The sequence below is a fragment of the Melanostigma gelatinosum genome (assembly GCF_949748355.1).
Source record: "Melanostigma gelatinosum genome assembly, chromosome: 17".
Lineage (NCBI taxonomy): Eukaryota > Metazoa > Chordata > Actinopteri > Perciformes > Zoarcidae > Melanostigma > Melanostigma gelatinosum.
In genome coordinates this window covers 22,309,477-22,326,470 of record NC_136650.1, presented here as the reverse complement: position 1 = coordinate 22,326,470, position 16,994 = coordinate 22,309,477, and the positions used below count along the sequence as shown (strand labels likewise).

The window sequence follows — 16,994 nt, the reverse complement described above, 5'->3', positions numbered from 1 at the left end:
GCTGCTACAGAGGAGACGTTTTTGCAGAACCGTCTATAGTATCCTGACATCCCAAGCGAGGCGCAGCGCTCTCCCGGTTGTTGGTACAGGAAATGCTGCTGAGAAGGTGTACAGCCTAGCTGCGTAACCCCCTCCCAGTGCGAATGAAGCGCTGGAAGATGGCTTGTTCAATAACCTCTGACCTAAGTAATGAACGCATCCCCCAAAATCTACACGCGAGACTGTCTTAGCCTGCTTAGAGATGCGAAAACCAGGATAACTTAATACCACTAGCCACCGTCGTATCACTTATTTCAGGCTAAAAACGTCGGCCTTCCCGACTGACCGATATCAACGGATTTAGGTGTGCGTGTGCAACAGGTGTGGGAGGACTGGATGTACTCCACGATGGACCCGCTCTAAAGGGCCACCGCTGGAGGAGGAACCCCGTGTGGTTAGGAACCTCGCTCAGTTATTCAGCGCAGCTTCAGGATCCTGGCCCTAACACCCATTTAGATACCAATCTAACCCCTATTGCTTCCTAATACACTTCAGCTAATGTCTCAACATTATTAACCAACTGTGCAACATCACATGTGATACGTTAGCAGAGCTTCAGAATCAATCTCAGCCAACGAAGTTAGTAAATCACAACAATGCTGAACACCATCTTTACCTTAGCTTGTAACAGGACTGCCATTCAGATCACATGTCTAATAAATGTACTACTGTCAGCCTATCCCAGGGGAAGAGCTCCCTCACCTTGAGGAGACTACCAGGGCCCCACCAGAGACGAGCAACACTGGACTTTGGTTGGAATGCACAAAATACAATCCAGTTTTATTTGGTTTTTACAATAAGTTTAGAAAAAGGTTACAAAAATGAGTAATACAAGTGAAATGACAGATCACACAAAACCTCAAATGTACCAAGTTCTCAAAAAGTCAAAGAGCGACCAGAAGCCTCGATCCTTTGTCTCCTATTTGTACCCTTCTCGTTGGCGCTTTCTGCAACCTCCGGGTCCATAAGGTAGACAACAGAACATTCTTAAATCATTGGACAAAACAGTTCCAATAGTCCTCTCCCTTCTGACATACCTACTTTTTAAGTTGAATGCTTTTCTGCTAGCCCCTCCTTTGTAGAAGGTGTCCGTCTAGCCCTCACTGAACAGGACGTCCCCTAACTAAGACAATAGTTCGTTTTTGAATTTACAATCTTTCTCCTCTGCTGGCTGTCATTCAATCATGTCTGAGTGAGTTTAACCCAAAGTTCACTTAATTCATCAGCTTTAACATAACAGTCAACATTACAAGCACGTATGATCACATTTTGATAAATGATAGAAAGTCACACATTAAAGCAATTCAATAATTGAAACATCTCTAAGCAATATGGGATGACATGCAAAGAGTATATTGATATCTGAAAGTATAACTCTTAGTGGGACGCCGTCAGGATGAGTCAGTACCTCCGAGTCTGAGGCCATGTTTCTCTGCAGGGAATCGGTGGATACCGCCCTCCAAGTTGGAAATGAGTCACTGCCCCAAGAGAGGGAGTTCAAATATCTCAGGGTCTTGTTGACCGGTGAGGGAGTGAAATCAATGTCAAATTCATCAAAACCAGAACTAAAGGGGTTTCTCTCCTGTGTGACTTACCATGTGTCTATTCAGACTTCCATTTTGAGTGAAACTTTTACTGCATTCTGAGCAGCTGAAAGGTTTCTCTCCTGTGTGAGTTAGCATGTGTCTCTGTAAATGTTCACTCACTGAAAAAGACCTATTACATTCTGAGCAGCTGGAAGATTTCTCTCCTGTGTGGAATCTCATGTGTTTCTTCAGACTTCCATTTCGAGTGAAACATTTACCACATTCTGAGCAGATGAAAGGTTTCTCTCCTGTGTGAGTTACCATGTGTCTCTTCAGACTTCCATTTAGAGTGAAAATTTTACTGCATTCTGAGCAGCTGAAAGGTTTCTCTCCTGTGTGGAATCTCATGTGTCTCTTCAGATTTCTATTTCGAGTGAAACCTTTACCACATTCTGAGCAGCTGAAAGGTTTCTCACCAGCACTACATCTTGAATCACTGACAGAAACTTCATCATTATTCACAGAGTTTAAACCAAACTGAGATTTTCTGGTCACCTTCCAATCACCACTGTCATCAGTGTCAGAAGAGTCTCCAGTCTTCTCATCAGTATCTGGTTCTGGATGTCTATCTGGATCTGAGTTCTCATCTGGTTCTGGTCCTCCACAGTCCTCTCCATCAGCTTCTGTTTCCATCTGTTCAGTTTGTCTTTGCTGAAGCTGTGAGGACTGAGCTTCCTCTTCATCATCTTCACTCTTCACAGGAGTGAATGGGAACGTGGTGATATCAGCCTCCTCCAGACCCTGAAGCTGCTCTCCCTCCTGACTGGTCCAGAGTTCCTCCTGTTCCTCTTTAATGTGTGGGGGCTCTGGGTCCTCCTCTTCCTCTTTAATGTGTGGGGGCTCTGGGTCCTCCTCTTCCTCTTTAATGTGTGGGGGCTCTGGGTCCTCCTCTTCCTCTTTAATGTGTGGGGGCTCTGGGTCCTCCTGGTCCAGACTGGAGCTCCACTCCTGCTGCTCTTCTTTAACCACCAACATCGGCTGGAGGTCTGTGGAAAATAATGAATTACATAAACACCTTAGAAAACTGTAATTTCATGTTAATAACTAATCCACCGATGTCACTACTTTCCTATGATGTGGGGAGACATGTTGCACATTTTGTAGAACATATTCAGACCTCATTCAAACTCAAACTAACTAAAAACGGACATGTGTTTGAGCTGGCTGTGAGACAAAGTTTCTCTTTGTAGGAGTTGTTCTAGTTTCTATAACATAAGAGTAGGAGTCAGGAACAGCCTGTGCCATTTTGTACACCCTATTAGGTCACTTACGGTAATTGAGTAACATGGTGTTGGGGATAGCAATGGGGATATATGCTGTTCCGTGGTTTAGTTTGATGAATACGACGGGGTGAGATAAGCAGTCTTCTTTTTTGCTGACCGCTAATATCGCTATTATCATTGTTGATCGCTGTCTATTACCTTTGTTCACCAATGAGAAAGTATTTTGAACGTTTTTATCTCCCCCGGCTGTTAGACATGTATGACTCCTCTTCAGCCTGAAGACGGTCATGACCGTTGGCCCTCTTGTCTGCCTCGAGCATCTGACGGAGAGCCTCTTGGAGAACCCGTGCATTAGCTGCGGCATCATGCCTCCCGGGGTAAGGACTCCTAGGCTGGCTGAGGTGGAACACCTCCTACCCGACAGGTCATTCCTACCAGGTGACATGGAGGGGGGCCGTGTCGGAACCACGCATGCTGACACCAACTCGGACTGCGAGGAACCTGGGTGTGACCCTGGATGACCAACTGTCATTCTCAGCAAGCATTTCGTCAGTTACACGCTCCTGCAGATTCCTGCTCTACAACATCAGGAGGATGCTTTCGCAATATCCATCAATTTCCGACAGACTGAAACTTCGCAATCGATAACTGGTGTGCTTGTAGATTTAATGACATGAATCGGGAACAGAGGGCCTGAATCATGTTTTGGCGTGACATAAATGCCATTGTCAGGGTCTATGCACATCATAGGGGTTGACGGACGGTTGTGAACCTCACGCATATGGCGTCTCAGATTGGAATGAGATGAAAGTAATGAACTGCAATGTATGCATGGAATAGTTTTATTCTTCTGTGAAACTTTTGGATGTGGGATATCACCTGCTTTCTCTGCGTCAGCCTTTTTTGCAGCTCTTTCTAAAAGAACAAAAACAAAGGATTCACAGAACACATTATGTTCCATGTAACTCTTATTCATTTTTTTACAACAATTTCTGAAGTAAATGTGTTTGCTTGCAGTGTCAAGTTCTGAGGTATTAAGGAAAAAATTGTCAAATATAGTAACCTCAGAATCAGAATTACGCATACATGGAATTTGTCTCCAGTTTCCACTCTGCTCTCAATGTACAAACACAAATTTACACTAAACAAGAAAAAATATCCATAAAGAATAAAAAAGGGCAGCAAAAAAGAACAGATGTAGGTATAAACATTTAACGGCTATATACAATATAAGTATAAATATATATCCAAAAGAAAAACTGGATGGATGGATGGATGGATATATATATACATATATACATACATACACATATATACATATATATATATATATATATACACACACATATATATACACACACATATACATATATACACACATATATACATATATATATATACACACACACACACACACATACATATATATATATATATATATATATATACACATACATATATACATACATACATATATACATACATATATACATACATACATACATACATATAAATATACATACATATATATGTACATATACATATACACACACACACACACACACACACACACACACACACACACACACACACACACACACACACACACACACACACACACACACACATATATATATATGTACATATAAATACATACATACATACATACACATATACATACATATATATACACAATGGCAATGGAAAGATGGATGATAGTATGGGTGCTAGATGTTATATCTTAAAATATATCTTTAAAAAAAGGAAAATATTACCTGTTATCTTGTATGATTCAATACCTGCAAATGAAAGAAAAATTGGTCATTGAATTCCAATAAAATAAATCTTTATAGTTACTTTACCACTTCAAGTCTTTGCAACATTGGGCTCTGAAGCTAACCTTTAACATAATGGTTTCTCAGAGACCCTAATTCCCCGAATTTGAAAGATTAATTTATTCATAAAAAAGTATTTTTACTTACTGATATAATGGGACTACAGATATTTGTTCTTGACTACATGTATAGTTGTCATTCTTAGTAGCAACATTTCTAATACATTTACAACATATTCACCCTTAAAAGTTTAGTTTAAATTAAACAAAATAAAAACATGATGTAATTTAAAACCCTCAATGAACAGAACATTACATAAGAACACTGCATTTCACATTGGATGAATGACATTTATGTATTTAATATCTTAAAAGGTAAAGTTTAATATTTTATAAGTGGATTTAAACAAAAGGACTGTCAACTGTGGTCTGATTGTGATATGGCCTTTTAGTGCCCCTAGAGCAGGGGTGTCCAAACTTTTTTCACTGAGGGCCACATACAGAAAAATATACCAAGGGCTGGGCCACTCGGGTCCGATCGCCTCACCCCTAGTGTGTTAAAGTGAGCAAAATCAATCAAATTTGGTTCTCAATGTGCTTTTGTTCAGATTTAACAGAGATGTTTGCTCACGTATGTTGAGCCGAACAGACTAATTTTTCAAATAGAAGGCAGTTGAGAACAGCTCGATGTCTCTCTCAATGAGAGAAACATATTGAAAGCCATGGCAGCTGGTGGAACATGTTCTAGGTTGGGCTGTGCCACATCGAATCAATTTCAGTAAACATCCCAGTATGATTTAATGCTAAATAAATGAAGGTATCAAACACGTATTGCTACTTTGCAGTTAAATATTTAACATTTATTCCAACATGAAAAAAAGCAGAAAATAACACTTTGACAAACACGTCAGGACATCTTATTTACAGCTGGTAGCTTCGCATGTACGGCTTCCCTTTCCTGCTAGTCTGCTGTCTGATTGTGAGGTCAGGCTGATCTGATATCAGCTCTGCAGTTTCTCCTCAAAGTTCTCCTCTCAAACGGGTCTTGGAGGAGTAGTGCTCGCGCTGGAGCTCGCGCCCGCCTGTAGAGACTCGTCCGGACGGGAACGCGCAGCTTGGGGCAGAATCGATTCTGCTCCAAGCTGAATCTATTTGAGGGCGCTGATTGGCTAAATTGTATGTCACACATTTATATCTTTAATCAGCAATTGGCTAAACTGCTTCACTGCTCTTTTGGGCAGTTTCTCCAGCGCCCCAGAGCTGCTGAGACGTGCACACGCAGAGGACATGCAGTAAAAGCATATATTTACCGCAGATATCATATTTTACACATATTATGGGTGATTCCATATTTTAAAAACACAAATATTTACTATTTGTATAGTTTATTATTATTATTATTCATTTTATTTTATTTGTTGTGGCTCAAGGTGAGGCGGCGCCCTATCGCCCTCTATTGACCAGCCGCCACGCAGCACTGACTGAGTTCTGTCATGAGAGACGTTATCACGGACACGTATTTCCCCCTTTCAGCAGAAAGGTTGGCCTTTGGAAAAGCACATTTGACTTCGGACTGCGTGGGGAAGTGCGCAACATTGAAGTTGCGTAGAGTGCCCTCGTGCTCGAATTATGTTGACAGTTTTCACAACCATGTTCATCACATCGCCAGCTGGACTGTCTGAGCACAGAGGGCTTGTTGGTGGGTGATACGCTGCATTTTAACAGCCTCACCTCTGCTCTCTTGTGCTCGCCTTTCATAGCTGGAGCCCTATCTGTTATAACTCCACACAGCTTGTCCCATCTTGTCAACTGCATCTGACACAGCTTCAAACATGTCCTTACCTGTTGTTGTGCTCTTTAGACTCCTAAAATCAAGCAGCTCCTAATGCAGAAATGATCGTAACTCCCCGCAAACAAATGAACAGCTGTGCGGTGTCTGTGGCATCTGTGCTCTCATCATATGCAATGGAGTAAAAAGCAAAAGCACGAGCTTTATCTGACACTTGATGGTTTAGGTTAGCTGACAAGTCTTCGATTCGCCGCACAACTGTGTTTCTGGACACGCTAACGTTGTTGAATTCCTGCATTTATTCCGGGCACTTGCGACTTTAGTGAGGCACTGTTTTATGAAGTCACCATCTGAGAAAGGTTTCCCGTGGCGGGCAATGAGTTGAGCTACCTCGTGGCTGCTGTTGTGACTTTTTCTTGTGTTTTGTTTGCACGGAAAAAAATACTGTTATTGAGCTAACTGCCATTTAACTTTCTGTTCTCGCTCGGCACCAGTGTAGGACGTGTCATCATCCGGGGCTAAACGTTTCTTTGATTGCTCTTATTTTGTGGAGAAGCTGCCTTGTTCAACACAGTATCTCCACCTAGTGGTGAAACTAAGAAGTACAATACAGTCAAGCGCAAGTTTCAAGTGTGGGCCATATTACATTATATTTTTAGAAGTTGCTGTGGGCCAATTCAAAATGGGCCGCGGGCCGTACTTGGCCCGCGGGCCGTAGTTTGGACACCCCTGCCCTAGAGGCTTCAAATATATTTACAGGTGATATTTATACATCATTTTGTTTTGGATATAGAGATCGAAAGGGAGGCCAATGTTGTAATTCAGTATTTGAATGTCTTTATGCCAAACATAAATTGTCTATCAATACCATCATGTATTTCCCTTAGTTGTTGGCCTTGTAAATACCTTTGAGTGTGACATATACTTACCATGAACTTGTTGAAGGTGTTTCCTGAAGTTCGGAATTCGGGAAAACACTCTGTAGCTGCAGAACGGACAATGACTGTGGCATCTGTGGCTTTGATTTGCGTCCTGGCAAAAGCATGCCAACACAAGTTTCTCTGTCGAAGAACATTGCATAAAATTAGGAATATTAGTGACATGAAGATTTGCTTAAACTGTTGTAAAAACCAGGAGCATACAGTATTTTCTCTTCAATCATGTTTAAGTACCTGTATCTCCATCGCGAAAATGAACAGCATCCCTTAGATGTTTTTGATGTAGATGCACTTCAGAAGCCTCTACTTGCACAGTGCAAAATATACACGTGGGACCAACAAACTGAAGAACAGACTGTGCATCATTGAAGACCTGATGTGAATCTGCAAGAGAATATGTATTTATTTATTTTTAAATAAATTTCAACAAATATGTAATATGAAAGAAAGGTCCCAGCTTCATTCTATACCAAAAATAATAAACAAACTGCAACGTGTGCAGTAGAGAGCAAATACAGATCATACTCTATAGTCTATTTACATGAATGTTGTAAACTTTTAACAACATTTTTAGATACAACTCTGTCTCCTACTAGTTATTGGTAGGCCTATAAATCTGTGTATAGGCCTACTTCTGGGGAAGGGGGGTTATTACCAAAAATAATGTCTGTGTGCCATCACTATAGATGCACTACAAGCCTAGTTCCAGTAAAACTCGTTATTCTTATTTGCGTTATTTCTTGACATGTTGCGCACACTGTAGCCTACAGTGACATCTAGTGGCAGCAACTTCTATTGGTTATTCAATACCTTATAATAAATACATCTACTGCATGACAGTGATCAATGCTGGATGTCTTTCAAAAAAGTAACATACCTTTGTTTTATTGTTGTATTTCTGACACCCACTAGAACCAGTAAATATATCATACAGATATTGAATTGAATGAGGCTGGGTGACGAACGTGGCCACTACACTACATGCCGGTGTGGATGTCAAATCTTTCAAAGGTGAAGATACACCAAATCCGTGGACGTATGTGAAGTTTATGGATCCCAACATGGCCGACAGCTAAACTGTGACGTCACACGAGACCACTCTATACAACACACATGATTTCAACACGCTGCACGTTCTCATCTCATCTACTTTGTGTGTTTGAGATGCTGAGTGTTTACTGAACCAACCTGCTCTGTGTGACCGAAGCTGAGGGATGAAATCAGCGTCCAGTAGTTTCCGTTGTTGCTCGTTCTGCTCTTTTGAACGAGAAAGTTCCTCCTCGTACTCTGCTATCGTTCTTTCAAACACACCAAATATCTCTTCAGCAGCCGCAGTTAGTCGCTGGTTGACGAAACATCTCAGCATTTGGACTTTAGACATTTTCACACAACCACACAAACTGCGTCACAAACTCAGTTTACTCTCATTAAACTCTGACTAGCGCTGTGTTGATCACTTCCCCGCCAGTCTGTTTCCAGCTAGCATGCTAAGCTAACTCTAATAGCTTTGTAGGCTACCGGGAGATGAGTCAGAGGAAAAACATCCAGAAAAAAAGGCGAAGAGCTAAAAGTCCATTCAGATATGTTTATCCAGACACAGAGACTCTGATGGATCAGTGCTGATGGAGCTAACGGAGGCTTTATCCGCACAACAAAGAGACGCTGCTGATGCTAACAACGTTAGGCGCCATGTTGATAATGGAGGAACATCTGGTTCCGCTGATGCGTGGCATGTAACCTTCAAAATAAAAGCACTAGAATACTACATACTACAATAAGAAATCGTAAATGATTATTCCGATCATCAGTTACCTTCCATCTTTTCCACATGTAACAGTTGTGGGTAGGGCATGGAAAGAGACGACTCGTGATTGTTTTCTAACATTTATTTGTTTCTGTAGAAGACAAAATATCACCAATTAATTTCCTTCTGATTATTTTCTGCACCTCTGGTCCCTCAACAATGTAAAACAGAACTGTGTGATTTCATTCAACTACACACAGATACAATAATTTCACATCACAGTATGTACTCTGTTCAATGTACACATTAGTAGTCAAGGGCTACAAAAATAACAAAGTAAAACATCTGACGTAAATCATAACAACACATTTTCTCAACACCATGAAAAACAATATACACGAGGAACAACAGGGACACCTGGTGGTTAAAGTAACAAGTGTGTGGGACTGAGTGACCGAACAGAAACAACAGACATAATGTTCAATAAATGAAAACACATACTTGAGGAAGTATATATACATATATATATATATATATACATATATACATATATACATATATACATATATATACACATATATATATACATATATATATATATACATATACATATATATACATATACATATATATATATACATATACATATATATATATATACATATATATATATATACATATACATATATATATATATATACATATACATATATATATATATATATACATATATATATATATATATATACATATATATATATATATATACATATATATATATATATATACATATATATATATATATATACATATATATATATATACATATATATATATATACATACACCATAAATATATATGTATTTATACACATGTGTATAATCCTGCTGAGCAGGGATTCTAGGCGATGGGAGCAGCAAGGGGGGGGGGGCGGGAACAGCTGTTGACGCAAACAGGAAGTCCTCTGTAGGGTAGGCCGTCTCATTTCGGAGACTGCACGGTCTAGCCTTTGCGGTCCTCAAAGGACCCGGACCACATAGACCGCGAAGGCTGGGTCCTCCGAAGGATGCAGACCCTGACTGGGGACATAGCTAATGAAGCCCGGTTGACTCCTGAGGTTTACTGCCTTTATTCTTGGCTCTCACTCTGCTGATTGGCCAGCCTGAAGTTGGTGCAACCCACGGAGCAGCACGACCGGCCCCCACAGGTGGAACCCAATCAACTGATTGACAGCTGATAGGAAAATGAGGGAGAGAGAAAGAAAGAAGGGCAGAAAACACAACACATAACACCCCCACTCATAACACAGCGCACGAGACAAAGTATCCGCAAGAACATTTTCAGACCCTTTTTTCTGACACGGTTGTAGTTTTGAATGATCAGAGATCAACGCATAAGACGCTGGTTGTAGTTATACATTCTGGATATAAACACAAGAGGGTTATGATCTGTGAAAACTTGAATAGGCTTAACACTTGACCCAAGGTAAACCTCAAAATGTTGTAGGGCGAACAACATTGCTCGAGCTTCCTTCTCTATGGTGGAAGACCGAAGTTGATGTTTGTTGAACTTCCGTGAGAAGTAACTCACAGGATGATCGATGCCCTGGTCATCCTCTTGCAGAACTGCCCCAGCTCCAACTGCACTGGCATCAACTTCCAGCTTGAAAGGCGAGGAGAAATCTGGGGCAGTCAGGACAGGAGTGCAACGCATTATACTCTTAAGACTTTCAAAAGACTGTTTGCACTCACTAGACCACACAAAGGGCTTTGGGGGACTGGTTAAAGCAGTCAGTGGAGCTGCTACAGAGGAGACGTTTTTGCAGAACCGTCTATAGTATCCTGACATCCCAAGCGAGGCGCAGCTCTCTCCCGGTTGTTGGTACAGGAAATGCTGCTGAGAAGGTGTACAGCCTAGCTGCGTAACCGTTACCCCCTCCCAGTGCGAATGAAGCGCTGGAAGACGGCTTGTTCAATAACCTCTGACCTAAGTAATGAACGCATCCCCCAAAATCTACACGCGAGACTGTCTTAGCCTGCTTAGAGATGCGAAAACCAGGATAACTTAATACCACTAGCCACCGTCGTATCACTTATTTCAGGCTAAAAACGTCGGCCTTCCCAACTGACCGATATCAACGGATTTAGGTGTGCGTGTGCAACAGGTGTGGGAGGACTGGATGTACTCCACGATGGACCCGCTCTAAAGGGCCACCGCTGGAGGAGGAACCCCGTGTGGTTAGGAACCTCGCTCAGTTATTCAGCGCAGCTTCAGGATCCTGGCCCTAACACCCATTTAGATACCAATCTAACCCCTATTGCTTCCTAATACACTTCAGCTAATGTCTCAACATTATTAACCAACTGTGCAACATCACATGTGATACGTTAGCAGAGCTTCAGAATCAATCTCAGCCAACGAAGTTAGTAAATCACAACAATGCTGAACAACACCATCTTTACCTCAGCTTGTAACAGGATTGTCATTCAGATCACATGTCTAATAAATGTACTACTGTCAGCCTATCCCAGGGGAAGAGCTCCCTCACCTTGAGGAGACTACCAGGGCCCCACCAGAGACGAGCAACACTGGACTTTGGTTGGAATGCACAAAATACAATCCAGTTTTATTTGGTTTTTACAATAAGTTTAGAAAAAGGTTACAAAAATGAGTAATACAAGTGAAATGATAGATCACACAAAACCTCAAATGTACCAAGTTCTCAAAAAGTCAAAGAGCGACCAGAAGCCTCGATCCTTTGTCTCCTATTTGTACCCTTCTCGTTGGCGCTTTCTGCAACCTCCGGGTCCATAAGGTAGACAACAGAACATTCTTAAATCATTGGACAAAACAGTTCCAATAGTCCTCTCCCTTCTGACATACCTACTTTTTAAGTTGAATGCTTGTCTGCTAGCCCCTCCTTTGTAGAAGGTGTCCGTCTAGCCCTCACTGAACAGGACGTCCCCTAACTAAGACAATAGTTCGTTTTTGAATTTACAATCTTTCTCCTCTGCTGGCTGTCATTCAATCATGTCAGAGTGAGTTTAACCCAAAGTTCACTTAATTCATCAGCTTTAACATAACAGTCAACATTACAAGCACGTATGATCACATTTTGATGATAGAAAGTCACACATTAAAGCAATTCAATAATTGAAACATCTCTAAGCAATATGGGATGACATGCAAAGAGTATATTGATATCTGAAAGTATAACTCTTAGTGGGAAGCCGTCAGGATGAGTCAGTACCTCCGGGTCTGAGGCCATGTTTCTCTGCAGGGAATCGGTGGATACCGCCCTCCAAGTTGGAAATGAGTCACTGCCCCAAGAGAGGGAGTTCAAATATCTCAGGGTCTTGTTGACCGGTGAGGGAGTGAAATCAATGTCAAATTCATCAAAACCAGAACAACTAAAGGGGTTTCTCTCCTGTGTGACTTACCATGTGTCTATTCAGACTTCCATTTTGAGTGAAACTTTTACTGCATTCTGAGCAGCTGAAAGGTTTCTCTCCTGTGTGAGTTAGCATGTGTCTCTGTAAATTTCGACTCACTGAAAAAGACCTATTACAGACTGAGCAGCTGAAAGGTTGCTCTGTGTGGAATCTCATGTGTGTCTTCAGATGCCCACTTCCAGTGAAACTTTTACCACATTCTGAACAGCTGAAAGGTTTCTCTCCTGTGTGACATCTCATGTGTTTCTTCAGACTTCCACGTTGAGTGAAACTTTTACCACATTCTGAGCAGCTGAAAGGTTTCTCTCCTGTGTGACATATCATGTGTCTCGTCAGACTTCCATTTAGAGTGAAAGTTTTACCACATTCAGCGCAGCTGAAAGGTTTCTCTCCTGTGTGGAATCTCATGTGTTTCTTCAGATCTCCATTTTGAGTGAAACATTTACCACATTCTGAGCAGCTGAAAGGTTTCTCTCCTGTGTGAGTTACCATGTGTGTCTTTAAATGTCCACTCACTGAAAAATATCTATTACAAACTGAGCAGCTGAAAGGTTTCTCTCCTGTGTGGACTCTCATGTGTGTATTCAGATTTCCACTTCCAGTGAAACCTTTACCACATTCTGAGCAGCTGAAAGGTTTCTCTTCTGTGTGACATCTCATGTGTGTATGCAGACTTCCACTTTGAGTGAAACTTTTACCACATTCAGAGCAGCTGAAAGGTTTCTCTCCTGTGTGAGTTACCATGTGTGTCTGTAAATGTCCACTCACTGAAAAAGATCTATTACAGACTGAGCAGCTGAAAGGTTTCTCTCCTGTGTGGAATCTCATGTGTGTCTTCAGATGTCCATTGTGAGTGAAACTTTTACCACATTCAGAGCAGCTGAACGGTTTCTCTCCTGTGTGAGTTACCATGTGTGTCTGTAAATGTCCCCTCACTGAAAAAGATTTATTGCAGACTGAGCAGCTGAAAAGATTCTCTCCTGTGTGGAATCTCATGTGTGTCTTCAGATGTCCATTTTGAGTGAAACTTTTATCACATTCTGAGCAGCTGAAAGGTTTCTCTCTTGTGTGGAATCTCATGTGTTTCTTCAGATTTCTATTTCGAGTGAAACCTTTACCACATTCTGAGCAGCTGAAAGGTTTCTCACCAGCACTACATCTTGAATCACTGACAGAAACGTCATCATTATTCACAGAGTTTAAACCCAACTGAGATTTTCTGGTCACCTTCCAATCACCACTGTCATCAGTGTCAGAAGAGTCTCCAGTCTTCTCATTAGTATCTGGTTCTGGATGTCTATCTGGATCTGAGTTCTCATCTGGTTCTGGTCCTCCACAGTCCTCTCCATCAGCTTCTGTTTCCATCTGTTCAGTTTGTCTTTGCTGAAGCTGTGAGGACTGAGCTTCCTCGTCATCGTCTTCACTCTTCACAGGAGTGAATGAGAACTTGATATCAGCCTCCTCCAGACCCTGAAGCTGCTCTCCCTCCTGACTGGTCCAGAGTTCCTCCTGTTCCTCTTTAATGTGTGAGGGCTCTGGGTCCTCCTGTTCCTCTTTAATGTGTGGGGGCTCTGGGTCCTCCTGTTCCTCTTTAATGTGTGGGGGCTCTGGGTCCTCCTGTTCCTCTTTAATGTGTGGGGGCTCTGGGTCCTCCTGGTCCTCTTCAACATGTGGGGGCTCTGGGTCCTCCTGTTCCTCTTTAATGTGTGGGGGCTCTGGGTCCTCCTGTTCCTCTTTAATGTGTGGGGGCTCTGGGTCCTCCTGTTCCTCTTTAATGTGTGGGGGCTCTGGGTCCTCCTGTTCCTCTTTAATGTGTGGGGGCTCTGGGTCCTCCTGTTCCTCTTCAATGTGTGGGGGCTCTGGGTCCTCCTGTTCCTCTTTAATGTGTGGGGGCTCTGGGTCCTCCTCTTCCTCTTTAATGTGTGGGGGTTCTGGGTCCTCCTGGTCCAGACTGGAGCTCCACTCCTGCTGCTCTTCTTTAACCACCAACAGCGGCTGGAGGTCTGTGGAAAATAATGAATTACATAAACACCTTAGAAAACTGTAATTTCATGTTAACAACTAATGCACTGATATCACTCCTTTCCTATAATGTGGGGAGACATGTTGCACATTTTGTAGAACATATTCAGACCTCATTCAAACTAAAACAAACTAAAAAATGACATGTGTTTGACCTGGCTGTGAGACAAAGTTTCTCTTTGCGGGAGTTGTTCTTGTTTCTATAACATTAGAGTTGGAGTCAGGAACAGCCTGTGCCATTTTGTACACCCTATTACAGGAGTCGCCAACAGGCAGACCGCGGTCCGGATCCGGACCCAGACGCTGTCCTATCCGGACCCGGACGTATACCATACTTTCCGGACTATCAGCCGCTACTCCCCCCCCCATGCTTTGAGACTGCGGCTTATACACCGGTGCGGCTTATATACAGATTTTTCGTAGCTTTGCGCCGCCAACACATTTAACATAAATATTGTAATGTTCCACTTACGAGTCGGTGACAGGGTCCTTGCAAGGAGTTTATTCACAGAAACCGTCGCTCTTATTGCCGAGCAACTCCCTCGAACATTATCCGTACAGTGTGTTTTCCACAACAACAACCACAACTTCCGGTCCAACACAACATTTACTAGCTCCCGACACAGAACAGTTAACCCCCTCCTCCCCTCTGCTACCAGCTGTTACTGACAGGGTCGCTACACTATGGATGAAGTACCTTTGACATTTGACCTACCTCTCACTAGGACTGTTAACAAAAAAGGTTGACCGGCAAGATGCTTTTAACAGTACTAAAGTTGTCTTCTTCTCTGAACATCATGACATGTCCGACTCGCTCGCTTCTAAGCTAATTTTAACATTACATTAACCTGCAGAGACCAGACCTTCATCATCCAGCTCCTCGTCTGCTGGACCCACAACATCCACCGTAGTGTTCTTCATGTTAACTTTGTTTGTATGCCAACCCATGAACATCTGATAATTTTCTTCCGTTTAAAGTTAAAATAATCTGTTAATAGGTCACACTCCTGAAGAGATGGAGCAGACAGTTTGGGGGTTCGGCCGGTGCAGGAAACCTGACCCTCCTGAGAGCTTGGGGGGGATTGGTGTCGTGGGTCCAGTGCAACAGCTGCCACTCATGGTATCACACCATGTGTGTGGGCTGAGTCGAGGAGCTGATGATGAGGATGATTATTATAAATGTTGTTTGTGTCCCGATTTTTTATTTTGTTTTTGTCCCGTTTATATTTAAATAAATGTTTGCATCATCTTCTCAATATTTTGAAAAAGTAATGTGTCTTTTCCTTCAACAATGTAGCTTTTCAATCATGAATATTTGTGTTTTTAGTAGTAACAGAACTCTTACTCTGCACTGTGTTATAATAGTAACTGTTATGTACAATATACGTGTACATAATTGTTAAATTCATGCATCACCTGGTGTTTTGCAAGTGATTGACATGAGAAGAGTTTAACAAAACATCCAGCAGGTGGTGGTATACACTCAAATGGAAATGAAGGAGCTTTTATTGCATCATTTGGCGTTGTTGAAGCGTGATATCTTATTGTGAAGGACAGAACTACGGTCCCGGATGTGTTGACAGCATTGATGGTACTTTTGGCAACTCTGAAACAAGTTAATATCCCCGAAAAACAACAGCACCCAGTGTTTACAACGAGGATAGGATTTGGGCCGAATAGATGTGGATTTTATGGGAATGTTCGCTAAAAAAGCTGTCCGGACCAGGAAACCGTTCCGTTCGCTCTCTTATGTGACGTGAACATATTTTAGATTTCAACACGCTGCACGTTCTCATCTACTTTGTGTGTTTAAGATGCTGAGTGTTTACTGAACCAACCTGCTCTGTGTGACCGAAGCTGAGGGATGAAATCAGCGTCCAGTAGTTTCCGTTGTCGCTCGTTCTGCTCTTTTGAACGAGAAAGTTCCTCCTCGTACTCTGCTATCGTTCTTTCAAACACACCAGATATCTCTTCAGCAGCCATGTTCTCACTCTGACCTGCGCTGTGTTGCTCGGGTCCGTCTACTTCCTGCTAGCATGCTAACCTCATTAGCTCCGTAGAACACCAGGAGACACTCCAGACGTTTTAAAAGAAGCGAGACGACACATAGTCCACTCAGACAGGTTCACGTGGACTTTGTGGGTCGATGAAAAACACAGTTTAGTTTCTATCGAACAGAGACTCCGACTAGCGCCGTGTAGGTCCGTCTATTTCCTGCTAGCACGCTACGCTAGCTTCGTTTAGCATTCGTGGCTAACAGAGATGAGTCTGAGGTAAAACTCAGAGCCCTAACAGACACATGCGGGCTCCGGTGGTTCACTCCGGTTGTTTGTTTGTACCTGATGAACTGTAAGACTAAAAGAGTAG

At 42.2% G+C, this 16,994-nt stretch overlaps 2 protein-coding genes across 2 annotated transcripts; both read right to left on the bottom strand.

Annotated features, from left to right (window-relative positions):
- Positions 1-914: 914 nt before the first annotated feature.
- On the bottom strand, positions 915-8,979 carry LOC306791448 (uncharacterized protein). The gene is made up of 6 exons (XM_079288168.1): positions 8,598-8,979; positions 7,644-7,793; positions 7,401-7,532; positions 4,624-4,647; positions 3,728-3,763; positions 915-2,611 (listed from the first exon to the last, which is right to left on the bottom strand). Exons 1-6 carry the CDS (start codon positions 8,788-8,790, stop codon positions 1,605-1,607), a joined length of 1,542 nt encoding a protein of 513 aa, XP_079144294.1. The 5' UTR covers positions 8,791-8,979; the 3' UTR covers positions 915-1,604.
- A 2,945-nt stretch (positions 8,980-11,924) lies between these two features.
- Positions 11,925-14,101, bottom strand: LOC306791276 (uncharacterized protein). Its single transcript, XM_079287927.1, has one exon. The coding sequence runs from the start codon at positions 13,968-13,970 to the stop codon at positions 12,564-12,566; it is 1,407 nt and encodes a 468-aa protein (XP_079144053.1). The 5' UTR covers positions 13,971-14,101; the 3' UTR covers positions 11,925-12,563.
- Positions 14,102-16,994: the final 2,893 nt, after the last annotated feature.

What these genes read in the sequence shown, in the direction of transcription:
- LOC306791448 (XM_079288168.1), bottom strand. Translation starts at nt 8,790, where the DNA reads ATGTCTAAAGTCCAAATGCTGAGATGTTTCGTCAACCAGCGACTAACT. An exon ending in ACACCTTCAACAAGTTCATG is followed by an intron (nt 4,648 to 7,400) that starts GTAAGTATATGT and finishes TTTCATTTGCAG; the next exon opens with GTATTGAATCATACAAGATA. An exon ending in TGAATCATACAAGATAACAG is followed by an intron (nt 3,764 to 4,623) that starts GTAATATTTTCC and finishes TTGTTCTTTTAG; the next exon opens with AAAGAGCTGCAAAAAAGGCT.
- LOC306791276 (XM_079287927.1), bottom strand. Translation starts at nt 13,970, where the DNA reads ATGGAAACAGAAGCTGATGGAGAGGACTGTGGAGGACCAGAACCAGAT.